The sequence below is a fragment of the Mytilus edulis genome, chromosome 12 (genome assembly GCF_963676685.1).
Source record: "Mytilus edulis chromosome 12, xbMytEdul2.2, whole genome shotgun sequence".
Taxonomy (NCBI): domain Eukaryota; kingdom Metazoa; phylum Mollusca; class Bivalvia; order Mytilida; family Mytilidae; genus Mytilus; species Mytilus edulis.
In genome coordinates this window covers 26188871-26215905 of record NC_092355.1, presented here as the reverse complement: position 1 = coordinate 26215905, position 27035 = coordinate 26188871, and the positions used below count along the sequence as shown (strand labels likewise).

Here is a 27035-nt window from a genome sequence, read left to right as displayed (position 1 = left end):
GGGATTTTAACCCCTGCTACTGAGATATCGTGACACCAAATCACATTGCAATATGCTCGGCGCTCTATACCACTCGACCTATTAGCCTCTACAGTATGTGGCCAGATGCTACATTTCCTCGTCAGTTTTTGTCTAGCGTCGAAACACAGTAAATGACAAATCCATGTATATCATTTTAGTTACATGGTGTGTTAGTGACCTAATATACGGTATATACGGGGGTCAGTAAATTCCATATGGAGTGAGAGCGATTAGGTCACTAGTCCACTGTGTAACGAACTTATCTTATGGACTATCTTTAGGTGTAGTATATATTAAGTCGTCCTTACTTAGTATTAGGAACCTACCATTTTCTATTCAAAAAACAAACGCCAACAATAACAACTGGTTAGCTTAACATTTGTTTTATGAATTTAATCATTACATCTATCATTTTTTTTCGTCTGTTGATTTAACGGACGCCATCACGAATTGGTTGACCGTTATGGAATAACCGTTTCACAGATGAATGTGACCAACTGAATTAGACTATTTAGTGGATTTGTAATTACATGAGCAACACGACGGATGCCATATGCGGAGACGGATCTGCTTACCATTCCAGATCAACTGAGATCTTCAATAGTTTTTAGTGGGGTTCGTGTTGCTCTGTTTTACGTTTTCTATGTTGTATCCTGTATGCTAAAATGATTGTTTGTCTGTTTTGCTTTGTCTTTTCTTTTATCTATGACATTGTCAGTTTGTTTTCGATCTTTGAGTTTGACTGTCCCTCTGGTATCTGTCGACACTCTTTAAAAACCTTTTATATTTCTTTTTTTTTTTCGTTTTGAAAAGGAAGTAAGTCTTTAATACCAACAATAACAACTTCTTAGCTACAAATATCTTTTATGAACTTCTTTTAATGTTATTTCATCAATTCCTTCGTCTGTGAAAACTATCATACTTGTTTTGCTTTAAAATGGAAGTAACTCTTAACTAATCCCATATGGTAACTAAAACCCTATTTGGTAAATAACCCCATATTTTTTTAAGACACCCTATATCAAATATATATAGTCAACATGTGCAGTCCTGTAACCAATCATATCCCTATAAATCTATAGGAGGTAAAATACATATATATGTATATTTGATATGTCTTTAACTCTTTCTTATATACATTTTTGATCAAATCTAAAGATTTCGGAACGACTCGAAAGATCAGAGAGGACACCAGAACGGTGAAAGGTCTTCGTAATTCCGGAAACATTAATTATAAAACCGAACTTGATTAATGATTATGTAAACAAATATCTAGAAAAAAAATATTCTCTCAAAATACTAGTAGAAAAATACAATCGATTTCTCAAATGTTATTGTACGAGAAAAAAAACAGACAGAAACATTTGTTATGCATATAATGATAATAATGATAATAATAAAAACACGAGGGTTTTCCGTTTTACCACTAATAAGATTTACCGATAGCGTCAAAGAATAACACAACAAAATCATGCAATTGTGAATAAAAATGGAAACGTTATATGATTTGAACAGTGAGATTCAACATTTGAAATATAACTCGTGCAAAGATTTAAATTATAATAATCATGATAATACGATAAGGTCTTATCAATACATGAAATGTTACAAAAATAAATCAATGTAAAACAGATTATTAAATTCCTGCTATATCCTAATTATACTTATGATAATATTGAGTTGTCTCCCTTACAATTCTTTCAAGACATCAGTTGTTATCTCCCATGTCTAAATTGTCAAGGCGAGTCTAAGAGAGATAACTCAAATTTGTCACAAGATGTAAGTATAATTATGCTATTTCATAATATTATGCAATTTCCTATTTGCCTCGACTGTTTTATGCAGAAGGCCACATTCGAGGAAAATAGCACGAGATTGTGGTCACGATAATTGCCTTTTAACATATATGTTGTCAGATGGAAACTAGATAATCCAGTAGCCAGTACACTATACCATCTTTTGATGGTGTCCGCAAAAATTTCAAATGGATACCTTCAACATTACCATATCTGTAAAAATCTTCATTGTAAGTAGCGTTATTAACTATCTTGTAAATTATTGATTGACGTATATATATGCATAACTTGATTTTTTAAATGTATATCTTATTAATTAGTAAAATAGGTACAAATACGTGTAAATTGCTGAAATTGTTACCAATTAATGTTAGCTTCACACTTAGCATACAATTGTGAAATACTCGCGGAAAAACTATGTTAAATTGGAACAATATTACCTTCATCCAAGCGAATTGTCTAAAGAACAGTGCATACACAAAGAGGAGTCAGGGGTATATCAACTATTGTCTATTATCATTTATAATTTCCACCAAACAATTATAAATCAAACATTTTTGTTTGGAAAGAACATACAAGAAAGTAGTACATATTTGAAACAAAATAGTTCAATACGCATAGCCTAATCTATTTCAAAAGGTGAAATATGTGGGTATCATATAAAAGCTTGGGGACTTGGTATCACTGTATATCCCTCGTTGAAATTAGTTTTTTTAATAATAAAGAAATATGTGAAGTTCTTCTAGGAGAGCACATTTACCCTGTTGTTCAAATCACAAGTACCGGTTTCAGTACTGTCAAATTTACGGGAACCAGTGGCCTCTAATATGCAATTAAATGTATGTTTTCAGCGCAAGTTATGATAAGGTCAAGTTTTGACATAAAATGGCTGCAAATTTATTTTAACTTAAGACAAAATAACCATTCATGCTTAAAATTGCGAAATTTAACATAGGAAGAAATGGGGCTATGAATTAGTGGTGTTATGCCTATTACTGACAGATATGTGTAATTAAAAAATTTCGTTCGTGATAAACCTATATTCGATGCGTCTTAATAGAAAATAAAGAAATTGAAAAATAATTATGTATACATCAATTAACAAAATGAATTGATATTGATTACACACTTAAGCTTATGATTTAATATTATGTTAAAATATTATGCAGTTTCACACTATCATATTTGAGACAGTACCAGTAGATCGTTGACTTTTATCTGCTTGTTTGTGTGCGCTCGTTCATACATAACTATTTGTTTTTACTTTTGTTTGTGATTTTGAAAATAAAGTAAATTTAGTTTTAAACACAGTTAATTCGGATGTTATGACGATTGGTCCGTTTACACTCCCATGTACACCTCTTACTCATTTTGAAAGTTGAGGCAGTCCATTCGACGATACATGTTCACTAAAACTATCTGGAAAATTTATTGAACGGTTTGAAGTTGCACTACAAGACCACGGTAAAATTAAACAAATATCGACTAATTTTCTGATAAAACGATTCATATGTTTGCTCAAGTAGTTTATTGCTATAGAAATTGATTTCATAATGCCATATGCTACTTTTTTAAGCAAGTAAACTTCTTCAGTCTCGCTATATATAAATTGACATACGTCATAGCAACGATCTATTTTCAGGATGTCGTAGGATTTGCTAGTTTAAAGATTTTGTACAGATGACATTTACGGATTTCTACAAAGGTTCCTTTAGAAAATTGAAACAAGAATATCATGTTTTCTTTTTTTTTTTTTTACATCATAAGTACTTTAGCAAATTCGAAAATTTGTAAAACATTATGATTGTATAGTTTTACCAAAATTTCAAACATATAGTTTTAGATTATTTATTGATAGTAAAATTGGATAAAAAAAAAATAACCTTTTTATCTTATAAATAGCAAGGTGTTTGCCTTTGACGAATACTGTGCTATACTATCTATACATTTCCGTGCAACTCCTCTGAAACGAACCAATACAACATAATGTAATGTAAACTTTTTAACTTATAAGGACATTATGTACATTTAGATGTGCAAATCAATAGGAAATTGTGATTATTTTTTTGAAGGATCTATGCATGGCCATAAGAATATAAATGGAATTTTGGCCAAAATATACTACTGCAATAGTTTGTCATCGCAATTCCTCTGAAACCACACAACAGAACGTCATGATAAAAAGGACATACTAGTATGTAGATGTGCATATCGACAAGAAATTATGATTCAATATTTTTCCTATCAGTATTTCAACTTTGAACTTGTTGTCATCAATCTACTACAGTCGTTCAGTCCTGTTCTTTTCAGTGCAACTCTTCTGAAACAGTACAACAGAATGTAATGTAAACTTTTTAACTAATAAGGACATACTATGTAGATGTGCAAATCAATAGAAAATTGTGATTATGTTTTAGAAGGATCTATGCCCATAAAAATATAAATGGAATTTTGGCCAAAATATTTTTTTGAAATCTAAACTCCTCTGACATCACAGAAGAGGGGGGGCAAGGGGTTTAACTGTTATGCTGTTATGGGGCAATTTAATTCTTTGTTATCTGTTATTTTGAAAATATGTTTGCTGTTAGCTGTTATTGTCTTATTCTTTGTTAGCTGTTATTGGGCTATTAGTTTTTTTGTTATCTGTTATTGTGATAATGTATTTGCTGTTAACTGTTATTGAAAATTGGAATGTTAGCATTTTTTTTTGACAGTCAATATTCGGTATAAATTGAAGATCATTGGACATTGGGGTCTACCACTACTAATATGTTTGTCCCGTATTCAGAGATGGATTCCATTAACATTTACCCATCACAGAAGTGAGGACCAGGACAATTCAAGTATATCTTATGATTATCCTTTGTAATAAATTCCATTTTTTTATGAACGTGTATTTAGAACTATCTTAATTTTTTGTATGAGAATAATGTTCCTTGTTTCCCGTACGAACATATTAAATTAAAACAATTCTAATATGACAAAAAGGAAAACATATGGCCAGGAATATCTGACAAGGATCTCAATTAAGGACTAGGTCCTAACAACCAGTTAACCTTTTATATAATATGGTACATAGACTCAGCTCTGTGATTCTTTTCAAAGCAGAACCAAATGCATTGTACAATGAAAAAGGCCGACCGTGTAAGGGCTAATAGCCAGTCAATGTCGTTAAAAACTTCCATTTGTACAATGAAAGTTCCAACCATGTACTTGGGTCCGAAGCTGCACATAACTCATTACAAACAAAGATTTCTTTCGTCTCAAGCCATTGTTTCCCTTCTGTATTCTACTTACTAGTACACTTGGTACAACCAAAAACCTCAGCTGATAAAAAAAATGTTCAAATAAGGCCTTTGAAAATAGAAGATTAATTGCTTTTGGAGTGTCAAAATTCGTTCGAAGTACTTGATAAATTGCATGCTTATAATTGGTGCTTTTGATTTTGCTACCCTATATACCACTTTGCCTCATAGTCTTATTAAGAAAAATTCACACACCTCATTAAATGGTCATTTAGAAAAAGTCAGAATATTCAAACTCTTTTAGGTCATTTTTTTTTATTAGCAACAAAGGGAGCTTCAGTCAATATATATAAACAATACACCAACGTTTCATGAGAACTGCTGAAAGCATTTTTAAGTTATTTTTGAAAACTAGAAAATACCACCTTTTTCTTATGAACAAAATCCCTCAACTCAATAACATAAAATTTAAAATTAATAAAAATCGAAAGGGAGTTTACAACAATAGATATAAACATTTCAGCAAAGTTTCATGAAAACTGCTGAAAACATTTTTGTGTTAATGTCTGAAAACTGGAAAATCACCCCTTTTTAATAAATAAAACCCGTTAACTCGGAAACGTATAATCTAAAATTTATAAAAATTGAAAGTGACCTCATGTTAATAGATATAAACAATTCACCATAATTCCTTGCTTTGTTAAACGTTTTTTGAGATATTATCAGAAAACTGAAAAAAAACACCAATTTTATTGAATAAAAACCCATTACCCAGAAACTTAAAATCTAAAATTTATAAAAAAAAAAAAAAAAAAAAAAAAAAAAAGGAAGCTCACGTCAATAGATAATAACAATTTCCCAAAGTTTAATGCAAATTGGTTTAAAGAGTTTTTGAGTTAACGTCCGACATGTTGATAACAGACGGACAACAGTATGTATACCATAATACGTGCCGTAAACGAGCGTATAAAAAATATTATAATATATTGAGTAGTAATTTGAACACATTCTAGATACATAAATTAATACTAAAAACATAGTCAAAGAAAATGGAATGCATTACAAAGGATTATATCCGTAACAAGAAATACTGATTTGTCAAAGACCGAATTATTTTAATATTTCATTTACTGTTATCTGTTTTTGTCCATTTTAATTCCTTGTTATCTGTTATGAGCCAAATCAATTTGCTGTTTTGCTGTTATTGGGACCCCCCTTGCCCCCCCCTACAGAACATACTTTCATAAAACTTTGTAGTTAGTGAGGATATATTATTTTAATGCGAATATCTACAAGAAAATCTATATCAGTTGACTTTTGTACAGTTATGAGTCTCTTCACTTAGGAATCTGGTGAGATTCTATTTGTCCAGTGATAATGTTGGGCGTAGGATATTTGAGAGTGCTCACAAAAGTTTTCTAATTGTTCTTAATACTAGTATTCCGAACAATAGAGAACTTTTGTGCGCACTCTCGAACATTCCATATTTTTATATGTGTGTCCTATATTTCTCTATGCATTATACTTTAGTGGTTCATCTTGTGTCGATTTTAGCCATTACTCTCTATTCTGTAGAATCCATTCAGACCCTCACAACATGTTGATTAAGTTGTTATCATTCTATTCCTTTATTTGATGCTTTATTGCTTAATATAAACAATGCACCGGTCAATCTCTCAGAATTTTTGTGGTGGCTTGTGCTTTTGCTTTTAAATATTTTTTTTATTTTTTATTATAATATATAATTGAATAAACTTGAAGGAATAAAGATATAAGATGCAATAACACAGCACACTTGAGTGACATTTGAAAAAAAAAACGTTTGCAGACGCGTCTTCGCAAAGTCTGGATCAAGGGTTTCGTGTTCAGAGTGATAGAAGTTCTGACAATCAAGAATGACAATACCTTATTTTGACCAAACATTTGTTTAATTTTGTAATGTTGCTTTTATTATATTTGCATATGGTACTCGTGTCGGGTGCGCCCCGACCTGAACAAGCGTCTGCTCTTGTCCTGATATGTTTTTCCGTAACATTAGTATTCCTCCCAACGAAGAAGATGGTGGCACGGTAATATTTCTTGGCACATCAGGGATAATAATAGACTTTTAAGAATTTTCACCATTTTCTAACACTGCCAAAAATTATACATTCAGAGTTAAATGAAGTACTTTCATTTCTCTATTCAAAAATGAATTTGAATGTGTATTATGACCGTTTACTTTTTTATATTTTCAAAAACCTGGGGCCACTAGTGCTTTTATGTCTTTTGTTGTGCAGTGAATACAAAATTTTAAAAAAATCTCAAAAATTCATTTTCATCTGTATGTAAAACTATTTCATATTTTTCTACACCTGATTCATAGAGTATGTTCAGTTGATTCTGTATTGTTTGTCCAGTCGGCCCAAGACCACAATTAATGACCCCGCTTTTCGTTGTTCGCGAATATAGTTCCCTTTAATTATAGTGTATTTTTTCTTTATTTTTTTTCTTTCCCTTTCTCATACATTTCTTAGATTTTCTGGGGTGGAAATGAAAGAAGAGAGCTGAAATAAACTTTTGGATGTTTTATTTTAACTGATTTTGATCAGAAAAGAATGATTAGGTCAGGTGCAAAAAGGTAATATTTACCTTAAGTTTATCGGAACATCTCTAGAATAGCCTATAGGGGTATGGATGTGTATTGGTCAAATTTGAATTATGTATACATGCAATTTTTTTGAAAATTACATATATTTTTGGACTTGTACTGTACATTAGACACACACAAAAATAGACAAAAAGAATAGGCAAATTGTTTTCAATGCGACAAAACGTTATAAAGAAATGATAGAGGAATTAATTGTGGTCTCGGGCCAGTCACACCGTTCAGATACATTGACTTAGGTAAGAGAGCAACCCAATTTTGGAATGCAAATACTACCGTGCTACCAAAAAGTAGTACGCTCAAAGGGGAGATAATCAATCTATCAATTCGAGAAATTATTTAAATCGTAATTTAGTATCATTGACGATAATCTATAATATAAACATTATAAAAGGCATATTGATTATACTGTTATCAGCAAGTTAAATGCATGTAATGTACACATCCATATACGTGTCGGATTATTTCATATACCCTTAGTCCTGTAAGTATTAAATCTTTTTGAATATTTCATTGTAGAATATTTGGTAAAAAATTATGAGTTCATTTTTGAGTTGATCATAGTGTTTGCTTGTTTTTATTTTGGCTGGATGGGTAAGAAGAAAGGAAGGGGTCAGAGGTAACATTTTAATGTTTATCAAAAGAAGACTAAGTAGTACTGGATTTTGAATGTTCTGTGGATGCTGCAAGAGTGATCAAGAGTACATAACAATATTGAGATGCACAAGGCCAGGTATAATTAAAGGAGAGGCGAAAGAAACCAGGCTGTCGTTTCATAAATCAATCGCTAATACCGACTAACGTAGATTTTAGCGTGTAACTAACGACTACATAACGATTACGTGTACGTGCGTTTCATTATGCATGCGTAGACGAATCGTTAATTTTTTCAATCGCTATACAAGCGCTTTTTATTTTTAGAACGGGAAGTCTAGAATATCGCACTCTATCGTTGGAGGAAAATATGGTAGTAAACGATGCATATTAATGCAAGTAGATAATTTTAACCCGTTTTATAAAAAAAACTTATATAAAACTTTAATATTTTGATATAAATTTGATACCGAATTAAATGCAATTTAACAATGATGCAAGTAGCCATCAAAATGGTTCTGCCTTATTTGCACAGGGAGAGAAGCTTTTATTTACTTTCTTTCATTATACTCAAATTACGACGACGGGCAGAGCATGAGAGGGCAAGGTATACATTTTCCGTTACATTTATTATTAACACCTTGTTAAAATATTCTTTTTCGAAAATAAAAACAGGTAAATAGACCAAATAAAACTAACCATCGCAATGATATATTACGGTCGGTATAAGGGGAGGGTCTACATTTCTGTATTCTGTAATTCTTTTGACCATTTTCTCTATCCGTAAAAAATATGCTTATTCTGTAAAATTCTTGTGTTTAGTTCCTGCACATGGAGATTTCCTGATGTATTATAATTTTGACATGATACATCTTCTTGTCTTTATCAACGACAGATAAACGTATGACGACACTACCCGCACCCCCTTTTTTATAATCTGTCCCTGAATTGTATGAGGAATACCATTTGTCTATCAAACTGGGGGGGGGGGGGGGGGGATACTTTAATTTCTTAGTAACAGTTTAAATAAATCGGATAAGAAACAGAAGTTAAGATGACAAAGCCGGCGTGCAAAACGTTGACGGCAACTGTAGAATGCGCTGTTAAAAGATGTTTTATTCAATCTTGTTTAAAATATCTGTTAAACAGGAAGGGTTTAGAGAAAACGGTAACTATATGTGTAACTTGTAACATTAAATAAGCATACAATAGATTTTTTAACCTAAAATTTATACAGATTTAACATGTTTACCCGCATTTTCGTATTCATAACAGAATTTTTCGGACTCGGACAATTACGTTATACGAAATACCCCCCAAAAAATAAAAAAAAAAGTGAATGAGTTTGGAACGTAGTCCGCTATGTGTAAGAAGTAATAATTTGGAAGGATTGATATTTGAAAATGGAAGAATCGGCAAGAAAAATATGTAATTGTTATTATTTTTTTTTAACAATTAACTCGATATTCCAAATGTGCATATCAAGAGGTTTAAAAAAATCTGCAAAATATGAATTATTAAATAGTCCAGGGGCCAGTTTTCGAAAGTATCTTATTATTAAGACATGTCCAAAGTTACGATTTGTCATAACTTTTGTCGTGAAATGTTAAGACCCCTCGCAACATGACTTATGATGGTCTTATGATTTTCAACTAAAATTTTAATCCTTTTTCATGTATAATTTACGAAAACCTATTAGGGTCACATTTTTTTTTTAAATTTATCTCGTAATATATATCTTTTATAGATCAAATCCACAGGTTCAATTGATAAATAAGACACAACTATAAAGAACATCTCGATCCCTGAGGATACTATGTCGTTTCCACAAAATAGTTATCCCGTTCCCTCAGGATACCATGTCGTTTCCATAAAATAGTTATCCCGTTCCCTCAGGATACTATGTCGTTTCCACAAAATAGTTATCATGTTCCCTCAGATACTATGTCGTTTCCACAAAATAGTTATCCCGTTCCCTCAGGACACTATGTCGTTGCCACAAAATAGTTATCCCGTTCCCTCAGGATACTTTGTCGTTTCCACAAAATAGTTATCCCGTTCCCTCAGGATACTATGTCGTTTAAACAAGATAGTTATATCGATCCCTGAGGATACTATGTCGTTTCCACAAAATAGATATCCCGTTCCCTCAAGATACTATGTCGTTTCCTCGAAATAGTAATACCGTTCCCTCAGGATACTATGTCGTTTCCACAAAATAGTTATCCCGCTCCCTCAGGATACTATGTCGTTGCCATAAAACAGTTATCCTGTTCCATCAGATACTATGTCGTTTCCACAAAATAGTTATCTCGATCCCTGAGGATACTATGTCGTTTCCACAAAATAGTTATCCCGTTCCCTGAGGATACTATGTCGTTTCCATAAAATAGTTATCCCGTTCCATCAGGATACTATGTCATTTCCACAAAATAGTTATCCTGTTCCCTCAGATACTATGTCGTTTCCACAAAATAGTTATCCCGTTCCCTCAGGATACTATGTCGTTGCTACAAAATAGTTATCCCGTTCCCTCAGGATACTATGTCGTTTCCACAAGATAGTTATTCCGCTCCCTCAGGATACTATGTCGTTGCCATAAAATTTTTTATCCCATTCCCTCAGGATACTATGTCGCTTCCACAAGATAGTTATCCCGTTCCCTCAGGATACTATGTCGTTTCCACAAGATAGTTATCTCGATCCCTGAGGATAATATGTCGTTTCCATAAAATAGTTATCCCGTCCCCTCAGGAAACTATGTCGTTTCCACAAAATAGTTATCCTGTTCCCTCAGATACTATGTTGTTTCCACAAAATAGTTATCCCGTCCCCTCAGGATACTATGTCGTTTCCACAAAATAGTTATCCTGTTCCCTCAGATACTATGTCGTTTCCATAAAATAGTTATCCCGTTCCCTCAGGATACTATGTCGTTTCCACAAAATAGTTATCCCGTTCCCTGAGGATACTATGTCGTTTCCATAAAATAGTTATCCCGTTCCCTGAGGATACTATGTCGTTTCCACAAAATAGTTATCCTGTTCCCTCAGATATTATGTCGTTTCCACAAAATAGTTATCCTGTTCCCTCAGAAACTATGTCGTTTCCACAAAATAGTAATACCGTTCCCTCAGGATACTATGTCGTTTCCATAAAATAGATATCCCATTCTCTCAAGATACTATGTCGTTTCCACAAGATAGTTATCTCGTTCTTTCATAGCCGCATTCTGCCATCGTTCAGAATTATCGAGATTCAGAGATCTTAAATGAGTATTCGTTACCGTTATTTTTTTGTGAAAAAAATATGTAATTCGTCAAAAGCAGTCGATTGTTTTATCGTGTTTAAAAAAATGTACATGTTATCGTCATGCACCGAAATTACAGTTCACGTCATTTGGCAAGAATTTTCTTATCTTTATTCGTTCTGAAGGTACCCCCAATACGATCTTCTTTTATGTGGCTTTCGCCTGAATATTATTTTCACAAGTTTGTAGTGCCAGTTATACAATGAAGCTAGAGAAATGATTTTCTTTTATTAATCAGAAATATGTACTATGCTATATCATTTAGGCTTAACTTCACTATTGATGGTGATCGTACATTTCAGCGAATAGATATAAGAAGATATGGTATGACTGCCATTGAGACAACTCTCTTGTAAATCTGAATACATTTTTTAGTCTCTACAATCTTATGTCAAAATTACACAACGATTCTAAACATGCAATTAAAATGATGAATTCTTAAATTCTCTCATTCCAATCCTGACCAGTCTTATCATTTTACATGCTACGAAATTTATTTATAAAGCGAGACATACCGATAATAGTTTACGATGTCAGCTTCGGGTCGGGTCAAACATTTCCGTACAGTTCGGGTTAAGTTTGTTAGAGACATCAATAACTTTGTCAACCCTTCGTACAATTTCATGAAATGAAGTATCCAGTGAGAGTGAAATTTTAAAAATAATTATTTTCATTTTCTTTTTTTTTTTACTGGTTAATACTTGTTTTTTAACCTGAGTTCAAGGTAAAGTGATATATGATTATTTTCTGAGACAAGTGCTTTTGACCATCCACAAGATCTTGTGGTCATCCGATGTTCAGTACTTCAGTACTTTGATCGTCATAATATGTTTTCTTTGTTCATATTTACATTCATTTTGCTACTTTTGTAGATAAGATATGTTTAAACTAAATAACGTTCTTTAAATTATTTATATCGTTCTTTTTTCAATGTTTAAAACTTTAAGGTACTAGTATAAAGGTTATTTTCGGTAACTGTTCCTTTGGCTATCGAACCATATCATTTTCATAGTAATAATAACATTTGCAAAAGCTTTAATATTTCATATTACTATCGAAACATTTTAAGGGGAGTTAATACCGTTCTGTGTTGTTGCATACCCGAAATTTGATTATTCAATTTCCAATTTGATGCATATTTTTCGTCTGTAGTGTAGCATGTGTAGGTAAGGAACAAAACTATCTGTGTACATCACAGACACTTGTTTTTGTCATTAGGAAGGTCAACTACTGTGGATTAATTTATTTTCGTGAATAAAGGAAAAATTGCAATTTTATTGATATTGAATTTCGTGCTTTCGTCCTTTTGCCAATTTATGCATACAAAGCCTATAGAAAGAATAATAAATTCGTTGACTTAAATTATAGATTCACCTGTACCCACGAAAGCCATGAAAATTTGTATTCTACAATTAATGTTGAATACAGCACAGTATCAAAATATCTAACAAGTGCATTGAAATGTTTTTTTGTTTTTTTTTTATTAATATACCATTATACCCTTCCAATATCTGTTTGAAAGAGTACTGTTTCTATTTTTGCTAACAGCTAAAGATTTAGATAGTTTCTAATGCCTTCGTGGAATAAAAATTAAAAACAAAACATTAATATTATTTTAACCGGAGTAATTATAATTGGACAAAAAAGCACCCCCTGCCAAAACGCGGACGTGACAGAAGACACCTTTTAGAAGCGTCAACAGTAAACATTTGGTAGGCAATTTAATTTGTCCATGGATGCTTTTGTTCATACATGTATCACAAACAAATGGTTTGATCCAGATATTTCTTATTGTTATGTTGAAATAACTTGTTATACGTCCCACAGCCCACCTTGTATTCTACCTATGCGTAATGTGAGTAATTTAGGATAAGGTTTTCAAATCTTTTAATAACATTAATTTGTTGTTTAACTAAATACTTTTGACATCAGAAATAACTTTTCGTGAAAAATTAGTTAAACCGCCAATACATCACTTTCAATTCATCATGCTTTGCATTGGCTAAAGCCAATTTTGTCGGGTATGGAACCAGTCTACGGTTGAGAAGTTATTTGTTTAAAAAGTGTAATAACAGAATTACTATTATTAACAATTTGGGGTTCAAGGCTAAATATCTTTTTTTACTTATCGATGACCTATGTTTTTTTTATTTGCTCATTGTTCAAGCAATATTTCGTCTTTTTATATTACAGTTTTGGAACAAGTTTTTTTTTATGTTCCGATAAAAATATGTCAAGACCTCTATTTTCCTATAATTTCATTTAAAAAAAAAAGTAATACTTTGAGGTAAAATAGTCCGGGACCCCCTATTTTTTTGTCAACCAATAGTCTAAGCTGGAATCCACTTGTATTCGCTACACTCAAATTATGAACAAAGTGTAGTAGTCAGCCAAGAACCAGCTTACCAATAGACCACTTTCTCGAGTTCATCCGTCACCCGAAAAAAACTCGTCAATTATACGCGCCTTTATGACGTCATTTACCAAATAGAGGGGTCGCCTGTATCCCTGCACTATTTACGTTCATCAAGCGTATTAGTAATCGTCATTGTGCAGGATAAACTAGAAATAATGCTTGTTCTGTAGATACTTAATAACAATTCCATAATGACAGCAATGCTGATTGTCAATTTTGAGAATTCAATTTGCCGAATAATTCGTACAATATAGAATTATAGTTTTCCAACCACTCGCTCAACATTGGAATGGAAGTGACGACGCCCCTAAACGCACAAATGACGTTCACTAAAACCAGAGTTTTTGACGGAAATGCATCGAACTCGAAAGTTGTCTATTGTCCATTTGCCAATTACCGATTTGATTCTGTTATTACACTTTTGGCTGCTTATGTTTGTTTTGTTTTTACCTAATTCATTGGAAATTTATTGGTTTAAGTAAATTTAAAATTACAGGAACAAGTATAGTTTTATCTATTTGTTTCAAGCTTTTGTTTTTTATGACACATACATTTAAGGCTAAGTGAACGTAAATGCAAACCTCTAGAGGAAACCGGGAAAAAGAAGTGCTTCGTTAGTTACGCAGGTTATATTCTTTACTCCAAGAAATAAAAGGAAATGATAACACACGAAAGAAATAAATTCGTTTCGTCTATCACGAATCCATACAAGTACGCCTGTGCTGTCTCAACACCTCAAAGAAATTATCTGAGTGACTCCAATTAGAAATCAGAGTGTCCTACTGTTATTCGATCTCAGGTTGGCTCTCTTGTCACTCGTTTTGTTTTAGACAAAACACTCGAGAGGGTATACATTAATATGGGGATGTATATTACAATGTAAATAATATAAAATCGTGATAGAGACCCCTTCATTGTTTTTAAGTAGTATGAGCTGTTTTCAGCCAACACCAAACATTTTTTTTAAGGTTAAAAATCATGAAAAGCAAACCAAATTTATATATAAAGGCAACAGTAGTATACCGCTGTTCAAAACTCATAAATCCATGGACAAAAACCAAAATCGGGGTAACAAACTAAAACCGAGGGAAAAGCATTAAATATAAGAGGAGAACAACGACACAACACTAAAATGTAACACACACAGAAACGGACTAAGCATCAGACAAAATCCCACGAGAATAACAAATATAACATCAAAACCAAATACATGAATTTGGGATAGACAAGTACCGTGACACGTCTTATCGCAATGTGAAATTACACTCAAAAATAAGAGAAAACAAACGGCGCAACGTTAAAATGTAACACACACAGAAACGAACAATAATATAACAATGGCCATATTCCTGACTTGGTACAGGACATTTTTAAAGGAAAAAATTGTGGGTTGAACCTGGGTTGAACCTGGTTTTGTGGCATGCCAAACCTCGCACTTTAATGGCAATGTTAAATATAACATTGAAATGACAACATAATTTTACACGACTTCAATACAAATAAATAGGATAACGTATTAGACAAAGAAACACATGATTAATGAATAACAAAAAGCATCAGGTTTAAAATTAAATACGTCAAAAACGCGCCTTGTCCACACAAGACTCACCATTGACGCCCAGATATAAAAGATCGAAAGCGAAAAAAAGTACAAAGTTGTACAGCACTGAAGATCAAAAGTTGAAAAAGACTGTGTCAAATACGGCTATGTTTTTATGCTTGGGATAAGAACATCCTTATTATTTAGAACAATTAATGCTATTGCAAACAGTAAATTTTATCAAATGAATATAACAGATATACATAATGAAACTGAAGTATTAACTCATTACAGAAAACAAACACGAATATATAATGCAAAGACCAACACAGAATAGACACATCCGACACAGTCCAAGCCTCAACGCAGTAAATTGTGAAAATGACGTCACATACGATGGTGAAAAGGCATTAAAAATTATATTCGCGATAAACATTCAATCATATCATAAAATATTTTTATGAAAGGATATACTGCGTTATTATTCCAAAAAGTTAATTGTATTGCAGAGCTCAAATAGCTGAGTACGGTGAACTCTGTACTGGATATTGTCAAAATGAAAAGTAAAGAATTGCGTAGCTCATATGTAACGTATATGCACTGTGTTACGGAGATTGTTTTTCCATGTTTTCGTAATAATTGAATTTCATAACTATACTCTTATACCTAAATCAATTCCAGGCAGACGATCACGAAGATCTAATAGCTGATGTAAGTTTTGTTTGAACACATGTACGACTCAAAATGGAGAAGCCAAGTAAAAAGGACGTAGAATTAGTTAACGAAATTATGAAACACAAAGGAAAAATGATTTTAGACAGTGACCAATTCATGCTTATAAAAACCACACTTATTCCATTGCCTAAAGTTGTAAGTTTGTCTAATCTTCTGGAACTTGCCAAAAACTCAATGATAAGGATACAAGAAACATACAACAAGAACACAAACAAATGTTATGATAATCCTGAGTTCTTGAAATGCTCGAAGTTATTGCAAGAAGTTCTTTCTTCACTCTCATATTATGATTTCTCTCTTGAGAGGTCAGAAATGATTAAAGAAATTGAGCAGTATGAAAAAGACTTTAAGATAATTGAAATATTTTCGGAAGTTTCAACAGACCTTTTGAAAATCAGAGACGATACAGAATGTCCAGGCATGCAAGGTGAAAATATCAAATCATTGAATACATTGTTGTCATATTTAGTGCATACGGCAGAGGATGACCGTGAATTGTGTAACAAAATAGCACAACTGACAGAGTTCTTAAAAGCAGCAACTAAAAATCTTGAGCTGTGGAGAGAGCCTTACTTCAGTAAAAGGAGTAAGCAGGTATTTCAAAATATTTCAAAAAATCAACGAAAATTTTATATATTTTTCGCGAATAAAAACGATTTTTTATAACACCAATATGCAGTACTTGATCTGAAATTATATTGAAATATTGTAGACGTCAAAAGAGACAAACAGTTCCTTATGTTAAGTTATTGATTAACTGTTTCACATTTTTTAACTCGGTATTGATTTATTCCTAAATCCCAAAACACAAAGCGATTTACACGATTGGCCGAAAAATATTTTTTCGGTAAATCATTTTATTATCGTAGATGGAATTAGCACATTTATATAAATCATTATTATGCAGGCATAACATTTATGCTAATAATCAGGAGTCGGTTTCACAAAGACAACTTACGACTAAGATTGCTCACAAGTATACTGAATTGTTCATGTCTTACGATTAATTTTAGTCGTAAGTATGTTTGCGAAACCTACTCCAGATGCTCAGTTTGATGCAACTGTCATACAAAAAAAGTGAGAGGTTTAGGGCTATTAGACCAGGTTCAATCCACCATTTTCGACATTTGAAAATGCCTGTACCAAGTCGGAAATATGAAAGTTTTGAATTTTCCTCGCAGTTCGGTATTTATGTTATTTTACTTTTTATTTAAATCTATAATACCTTGGTATGCAAAAGTCCATTCAAGGATTTTATTTAAAAGTTAGTCTACCATTACCTTTTTAGTTTTTCAAATTTACTTTTTTTACTGAAACCCTAATATATATACATTATTTTTTTTTTAGATGACAGAAGGTGAAGATATCCTTGAACTTCTTTGTCGTATGCTGTATATAGTTACTATGTTTGAAGAAAATATTGAAAGAATTCGGGATGTAAAATGTATTGAAACACTGACACCTTATCTTAATTCGGCCGACAATGGAATTCGGCTTCTCAGTTTAGCAGTCCTGAGTAATATAGCGAATGAATCTGAAATTCAGACTTTGAAAATCAACGATGGCATCATTAGGTATTTGGTATGGGCAGTTTCCATGGCACTTAAGACTGAATGCGAAGTTTGGGACATATGGTCACTAACAGAGCTAGCAAAAAGTAAGAATAACTAACTTAACGTGAATGATATTAATAATGAATTATTTAAAAAATGAAATACATGTTAGAAACGAAAAAGGAGTTCATTTCAATTATTTTTTATTCTCAATTGATTATTCTTCCCTATTGATTACTTTTCTTAATTAATCACTTTTCTCAATTAATTATTCTCATCAATTAATTACTCTTCTAAAGTAATTCTTCTTTTCGTACATTGTACCTAATACTTTGTTAAGGAAAGTTACTGAAAGTAAAGAAGTCGCCATACTGACATTATCAACCTTTACTTGTTTTCTTTATCAACTTTTCAATGTTATGATTCGTTCTATTTTTTACAGTTGTAAAACAGGTGGCCAGAAATGATACAAACCGAGGATTATTGGTACAGCATGGTGTAGTGCCACTTCTTGTTGAAATTGCAGAACAAGGGGAAACAGAAGAACAATATGGTAAAAATATCCTCTTTACACTTTTTAAGTTTTTGTACATTAAGGATTTGGTTATTCGTGTTATAATTTAAGTTTTTGTTTTTCATATACACCTTTAGATTGCCATTCAAATGATTTGTATATGGTGTTCTTGACAAAGGTAAATCCAGAAAAGAGCGTTGGTCGCACGAAATACATAAATATAAAACGTTGATGGAGAAAAAAAAGAGATGTGGTATGATTACCAATAAGACAACTATGGGGTATAGGCTTTTCTCATTGTTGAAGGCCGTACGGTAACCTATAGTTGTTAATTTCTGTGTAATTTTGGTCTCTTGTGGACAGTTGTCTCATTGAAAATCATACCACATCTCCCTTTTTTATACACATGTATGATATACAGCAACAATTGACAACCAAAGATGTTCAGGCTCTTAACTTGGGACAGGTACATACATAATGTATAACCTGGCACAATGGTGAACAAAACAAACTGTGTACAAGCTATAACAATCGGGAAGGAAAGAAGGAATACAAGTTACAAAAACACAGACCAGGGATCTCGGTCATAAAACTTTCGAGTCAGTTTTTAGTACTCGTACTCCAAATTTAACCAATCATAATACTGGATTTCATGTTTCAAGCACGATTTTTGTGCTCCGAACACTGAGTAAAGTTTTATGACTTCAAGCCCAGACGTGACAGTATTTTTAAACGATTTTACAATAAAAAGGACACCAAGCATATATCCGAAAGTAGTCGCATTCACTAGCTTCAAAGCCAATAAGACTAATAAAAATCAGGTATCTTAGACTTTAGTATCTATCAGCACATATCCCGAATCCAATAAGTTTTTCATATAAGGGTAAAGACGCGATTAATAGCCAGAGAAAAACATGATTTTGTGCAATATAAACACACAGTTAAGGAAAGATAACTTGTTTTGTTATATTCATCAATTTGGATGAGGGTGAGGGCGGAAGAAACTTTCAAAGAATAATGATAAATTGTATTTGGAATTATGCAAAACATGTTTTAGGTGGCTTTGCAACTTAACAGAATCACTTGATTAATTTATAATTTTACATAAAGTGTACCTGAACTGCAGTTTGGATCATCATATATTACTTCACGGGTTTTGACTATGGAAGTAACGTGATGAAAGTTAGTAATAACTGTTAGTTAAATATTGTTATCTTTTGGATCATGGAAAACAAAAAAATCCTTGTCTTGATTTTTCTTAAATTTTTGCCCGATATCGTAAATGTAACCTTAAAAAAAACTGCAGTGAAACATTTCATAGTATTTAAATATATTTTACAGAAGCTGTTTGTAGTCTCTCGAATCTATCACTTGACAAACAGAGCAAATCACAAATGATAGAGACGAAACATTGGAAAATTATTGAAACCCTAGAAAAACTGGCTAAATCACCCGAAGAAGCCGTTCAAAATATCAGCAAGGAGGCTTTGTGTACACTACATAACAATCAGAGTATGTTCAATTACAAATTTGTGCTTTAAAAAAGATTTTGTTTGCAATTTATAGCTCGAAAGTTAGTGCTGCCCTTTTGAAGTCATGCGATTTAACAGGTAAATACACAGTTTGTAAGTTTGAATTCTGATGTTTTGTTTAAAAGAAGAGCGTTTCTACTCAGTTAAACGTTAATTCCCTCATGCAGAATTGGTCTTTGGGTATATTTACGTCATTTATAGTCATATAGCTGTTAAACTGTTTCGTTTATGTACATCCTTGGCTTTTAGATATTCGACACGAGGTTAATCCAGAAAAGGGCTTCGAACTCATGAAATTGATTATGTGTTGTTAATGGACGCCAAGACTATGACTCAACACAATGTATAGCCTGTTGGTTGATATTTCTTAAAATGAATTATCTAAGGTGTTAGTTTAAATATGTTGAGATTGGTGCTATTTACATTATAGAATACATAAAAACATATTGCCATTTTAACAGCACAACTAAGCGAATGCTTACAAGAAATCACATCGGAAGAATCTAATGACAAGCAGGTATGCATATTTAAAGCTTCAGTATAATACGATGGCAAATTTTCCATGACCTCGGACATAAAACAGAACGTAAAGAAATCAGTGTGTCCATATATAATTGATAGTTTTCCATTTTAATTCACAAATGCTGTATGCGTCTAGAGTGAAGGTAACATATTCCAAAATATGAATAACGAGCATTGTCATAATTTTATGATTTGTCTGCAAAAAGAATGAAAAACAGAAGAATATCTGTTCCGGACCATATGAGTATTTGGATCATACGCGTATGGTTCGACCGACTGACTGTTTATTCCTTGGTTAGAATTTATATAGTAAAAAGTAAAATCACAAAAATACTGAACTCAGAGGAAAATCAATTCGGAAAGTCCATAATCACATGGCAAAATCAAATAACAAAACGCAACAAAAACGAATGGACAAGAACTGTCATATTCCTGACTTGGTACAGGCATTTTCAAATGTAGAAAATGGTGGATTGAACCTGGTTTTATAGCTAGCTAAACCTCTCACTTGTATGACAGTCGTTTCACATTCCATTATATTGTCACCGATGCTTGAACAAAACAAACAGACACAATAGTTAAAAATGTCAAGAATAGGAGTACAGCAGTCAACATTGTGTTATCATATTAATCACTATAAAAACAACAAATGTAACGAAGAAGCACACATCAAATTAACATCCTAATTTTGATTATATTATACGATTTTTTTTGTCTATGTAAAATGCACCCAATAATTTTTGCTCTATATGATAATGTGCGGCTCCAAAACCTATATACATGTATGTGTCATGATATTACAGAAATCACCTTACCGTGACATCAGTACTAAAAAATAATTTGTAACATCAAGGATAGAAAACTAACAAGCGATAGCCTTTCAAAAAGTGCTATATTCGACTCTTAGCTGATGAAAATGGAAAGTGCTCTCGCTTTGTAGATTAATTCATTTACTAAAATAGCCACGTGCATCAATCAACAAATTTTACCACACACGTGAGGTCACACGTTATGAAGTAGTATCGTTTAACGTTCTTGTTTACTCCAGAAGATTCGTCTATTTATAGATAAAAGTTACCTGTGTAAAATCTAATTGCTAAAAAAAAGAGACGACAAATCCGATACTCTACGGGTTTACTAGGTTTGGATTGTTCTAATCAATCAATAAATTTTGACTATTCACGTCTCGTAATATCTTCCAATCAGGTAGCAAGAAAAATTCACGCCCTAAGTGTCCATCGTTCAATTCTTAATATCGACTCCTAGGAGTCGATAATTATTTTCAATTTGGCATCAGCTTAACTTTGAAATATCAAAAGTTATATATTCAACTCAAAGCAAATAATACATTTTTATTTTACCCTGTCATATACGCTAATGATACCGCTATTATATCCGCCTATCTTATCTTTATATATATATGACATACATTCAGAGTATTTCTGATGAAGAATCGTCACCAGAAGAAATTAAATTGTTATCATGGAACATCGAAGGTCTTTCTAACGTTAACATCAAGGAACGGACGAGTGCTGTAATCGCATTCATAAACAGGTAATTATAAAAAAGAAGATGTGGTATGATTGCCAATGAGACAACTATCCACAAAAGACCAAAATGACACAGACATTAACAACTATAGGTCACCGTACGGCCTTCAACAATGAGCAAAGCCCATACCGCATAGTGAGCTATAAAAGGCCCCGATAAGACAATGTAAAAACAATTCAAAGTCTTTAAACGAGAAAACTAATGGCCTTATTTATGTAAAAAAATGAACGAAAAACAAATATGTATCACATAAACAAACGACAAGTGTTCCCTATGATAAAATAGTAACTGCATAAGAGGGTCGAAAGATACCAGAGGCACATTCAAACTCGTTGATCATCTGACAACGCCATCGCTTCAAAAGAAAAAGACAAACAAACAATAGTTTACATAACACAATATAGGAAAATAAACACTAAGCAACACAAACACTGCAACAAAGTCAGTATGAAAAAATATATTGGATGAGTTCTAGTATTGGAAAGATTGGATTTACAACTTTATTAATTTCTTTTAATATCCCAGATATTTTGTATTTTGGATAATAAGAACATATGAGGATAAAAAAAAAACTTTAAGGCGTTTCAATTTTGAGAAGATGCTTTGAAGACTCTCATGCTTATTATTGCTTTCAAGAAGCAGAAAAAATATTTACCACGAATCAGAGATACATTTTTAAAAACATAAAACTTAAAAAAATTCATTAAAGACTCTTGTTGAATGTTCTCTGGCTATTTTCATATAAGTATACTTTCTACTGAACCTGCAATCAACGACAGTAAAGATTTTGAATTTATTTGAAACATAATTATGTGACTGGTGGTAGTTTAGATTTTAAACAATTGTAAAGATTCCTGTTTTTTGTAAAAGTCTAAAGTTTTACATTTTGATGTTGTCAGTTAGTCCTTTCATCTGTGCGTATATCATCAAATTCTTATCTACATTCATTCATAACAAAAGAAGCTTACAGTCCAAATTTACAGTTTCCTATAGACTTTTATAAACAAAGATATAAGAAGATGTGGTTTGAGTGTCCATGAGACAACTCTCTCATCCAAGTCATAATTTGTAAAATTAAACCATTGTAGGCCAAAGTACGGTCTCCAACATGGATCCTTGGCTCACAATAAACAGCAAGCTATAAAGGGCCCCAAAAATGACAGTCATGTGTAAAAGCAGTCAAAAGGGAATACCAGAGGTCTAATATATATACATGTATAAAACGAGAAACGAGAGCCACTTATGACTTATGAACCACATCAACACACGAGAACTACTAAAACAGTTATACTTAATTTTGATTGTAGTGAAAGACCTGATGTAATCTTTCTACAGGAAGTCATTGTTGATACGTTGGAGATGCTGTCCAGGAAGTGTCTAGATTATACGTTCATAGAATCAGCTGTTGAAAGTTATTTCACTGTCATTATGGTGAAACACAAGGTTGCACAGGTTACGGACTCGAAAATCATTCCTTTTACTAGTAGTACACAGGGAAGAACGTTACAAAAAGTGGAGGTACAGTAAAACATTGATGATATTTTTAAATTTGAGCTTGCTTACCCCTCTTCCTCCGCCCCAAGTTTTTGATGGGGCTCGTGTTGCTTAGTCTTTAGTTTAATATGTTGTGTCTTGTGTAGATTTTCTGTTTGTCTTTATCTGTTTTAGCTATGGCGTTGTCAGTTTGTTGTCGATCTATCATGAGTTTGAATGTCTCTCTAGTATATTTCGCCCCTCGTTTTATGGGGTTCGTGTTGTTTATTCTTTAAATTTCCATGTTGTGCCATGTGTCTTATTGTTTGTCTGTATGTCTTTTTCATTTTTAGCTATGGCGTTGTCAGTTTATTTTAAATTTATGAGTTTGACTGTCCCTTTGGTATTTTTCGTCCCTCTTTTTAACAAGTTTGAAAATTTGAATAATTTGTTCGTTCAACAGTTCAAAGTTTCCACACTATACCATGTTTTATCCAGATCACGACTTGGGTTAACTTTCTAGTTTTAAAATAATATTTACTTAAATATCAAAGATTAAGGCAGGTCATTTTTTAATAAATCATACTAGGAGCGTGCAAGCATAAATAAAGGCAACAGTATTATACCGCTGTTCAAAACTCGTAAATCGACAGAAAAAAAAACAAATACGGGTTAAAAACTAAAGCTGAAGGAAACGCATTAAATACATGTATATAAAGAGAACAACGACACAACATTAAAATGTAACACACACAGAAACGAACTAAGAATTAGACATAAAATTCTTTAGTGTCAACCGAAGTAGATCGACAGTCATTTTAATCAAAGTGATAAAAAACAATGAAACATTTTGATTTTAATTTCTTGCAACAAATGGAAAATGAAACGGTATACAGTATATTCTTATTTAATATGGACTCGTTTTCAAAGGTTTCAATAATATAATCACGCCAAACAAACTATCACTATATCTGTTTTAGTGTACAATAAAAGCTTTACCTTGTGTGTTGATGACATCACATTTGGAAAGTATGAAAACCAATAGCGATGAAAGGAAACATCAGATGAAAAGAGCTCTACACCATGTGGTAAATGCTAGTCGAAATAGGACTGTTCTTTTTGGCGGAGACTTTAACATTAAAGACAGAGAGGTAATTAATGAGGATTTAAATTATAATTAAAACAAATTGGAAGCTGCTGCCAAGTCAGAACTGCAGCCGGTCCCTTGGGTGTATTTTGTTCCAAATGAAGCGACATTCTTGAATCCATGGGATTTTAAGTATAGACTAATATATGTAAAATGTAAATTGTTCCCAATACTAATGATTTTCTAACCCATGTATAGTTTACCTAAGCTGAATTTGGCATTTTTTCTGTTGGAAATTTGGTTCATCAATGCTTTCCATATTTCACTTGCTTAGGCCTTTAAACTGTTATGACTAGTGCGTCACTGATGAGTATTTTTTATTAACAATACTGATTCATTGTTCATTTTGTTTTAACAGAACATCTAACATGTCTAATTTGTCTTAAAATGTGTCTGTTATTACTGTGAATTTCATATTCTTTTTGATTATCATAAGTATTTTACTTGTAGATACGTGAAATGAAGGGACTTCCTAAAGGTGTCCTGGACCTTTGGATAGAAACTGGAAGGAACAAAGACACACAGTTTACGTGGGACACATCTATCAACACAAATCTGAAATTGACTGAAAATCAAGACTTCAAACCTAAAATTAGATTCGATCGCATTTATATGAGACATCCAAAAACAGAACCCGTTATATCTCCAGTGTCGTTTCAGTTGATTGGTCAAGAAAAAATTCCCACTTGTGATTGTTTCCCTAGTGATCACTGGGGTATTCTTGTACATTTTGACATAAACAAAAGTAATACAAAATAGTCAGAATGCTACCACATACAATGTATATATTGACTGAACTCTTATTTGTCATGCAATGATCGAACAGTTACATTAGGTTTCGTAATGTGGCCGTCGATGATTTACTGCACTGTGATAAGCAGTATAGTGACGCTTGTACATTTAAGCGCTTTTATGCGCGTCGAACTACTATTACTTCTAGTTGTCAGTAATACTGCACCCTGTTGACGTTGTTGTTCAGTGATGGGATTAACGGTATTAAATGCACAAAAAATGTAAGCAGATGCGATATAACTTCGAAAATAAAGTTGTATTATATACTCCGGTACAAGACGAAGTATATTTAAACTGCATTAAGCAATAGGTTATGGATATTTCAGTGCATATATTTATTCCAGATTTGAGTTTTTGAGGTTTTAAAAATTATGAGGCCAATCACATGTTGATGGTGGTATTTATCTTTCTTAACCCAGTCGTGTCCGGACATTAATTGAATACGTCTTAAAAGTAATGGTATATTCAAACAAATAAAAGGGTTTCAAGTGGTTTCAATATGATCGTTGACAAATCTATTTGTGTTTTGTCCAGATTGACTCAATTTTGATTTGATTACGTTCATATTTAAATTGTCATACTCTTTTTTTAATTATGCGCCGGTAAATAGTTGTCTTAGTAACTTTCTAATTGTGTTTTGTCGGCCTTTTGGTGTGTGAATTGACATGTATACTGTTGTGAATTATCAGTGAAATTAAAAATAATAAATATGGGAACACATGACTTGTATTGAATTTGAATTATTGAATAGAGAAAGAAAAAACGAGGATGGAAAAAGAAAAGACAACAGCCGCTTACAGATAATTGAGAACAATAAGAAACCATCGATGACCTTGGAAATTGAATATCGCCTTGTTTTACTGAATAGCAATCTTTTGAATACTTCATCTCGTCATTTTGACCATACTACAACATACATATAACTAAATCCTGATTGAAATATGAAACGTTCTTTTACGCTTGTTCTACATGTAAAGCATGAAGAAAAACACGTATTATTTTCTTATAATATTTTCTTTAAATGTGGAATGGAACATTATTCAAGGCATTGCAATAATGTTTACGCTACCAATTTTACTGCTGCAGCTAATTTACATATCAACAAAGTATTTCGATATAGTTATTCTCGAGGATAAATCTTTAGAAAGTCAAAAACCAATTACAAAATGTTAAACAGCTTGATAAAACCTACAGAAGAGGATATTTTGTAAGGGAGCCTTAGGCTATTCGTCATAACTTCGTTTTTGAAAGTGTTTCGCAAATGGTTTATTCGAGCTCCACAAAAAGTCTTGTGTAGACGTAAAACATCCCAAATATAAGCCTGGTTTCTTTTATTGATTTTTTCAAAAAAACTAAGGATTTTCTTATCCCAGGTATAGATTACCTCAGCCGTATTTGGCACAACTTTTTGTGAATTTTGGATGCTCAATGCTCTTCAACATTTTACTTGTTTGGCTTTATAAATGTTTTGATATGAGCGTCACTGATGAATCTTATGTAGACAAAACGCGCGTCTGACGTACTAATTATAATCCTGGTACCTTTGATAACTATTATAAGTTTTCACAACCACGGGATTGTGCAACTAGCTGCTGAAGGATGAGGGTCTGAATGTGGGTTACAGAATAGAGTGCAGTGCGCAAAATG

The 27035-nt window shown here is 32.4% G+C and overlaps 1 protein-coding gene across 2 annotated transcripts; it reads left to right on the top strand.

Annotated features, from left to right (window-relative positions):
• The first annotated feature begins 1937 nt into the window (after positions 1–1937).
• On the top strand, positions 1938–26202 carry LOC139498145 (uncharacterized). 2 transcript variants are annotated; one of them, XM_071286475.1, is made up of 10 exons: positions 1938–2051; positions 16255–16898; positions 17652–17961; positions 18300–18410; positions 19713–19883; positions 20365–20420; positions 21861–21979; positions 23284–23494; positions 24430–24600; positions 25047–26202. In XM_071286475.1, the coding sequence occupies exons 2-10, from the start codon at positions 16314–16316 to the stop codon at positions 25353–25355; spliced, it is 2043 nt and encodes a 680-aa protein (XP_071142576.1). In that variant the 5' UTR covers positions 1938–2051; positions 16255–16313; the 3' UTR covers positions 25356–26202. The 2 variants fall into 2 exon arrangements, with proteins under 2 accessions (XP_071142576.1, XP_071142575.1); XM_071286474.1 differs by lacking the exon at positions 1938–2051 and adding an exon at positions 8075–8193 and having other exon boundaries at positions 16251–16898.
• The last annotated feature ends 833 nt before the right edge of the window (positions 26203–27035 follow it).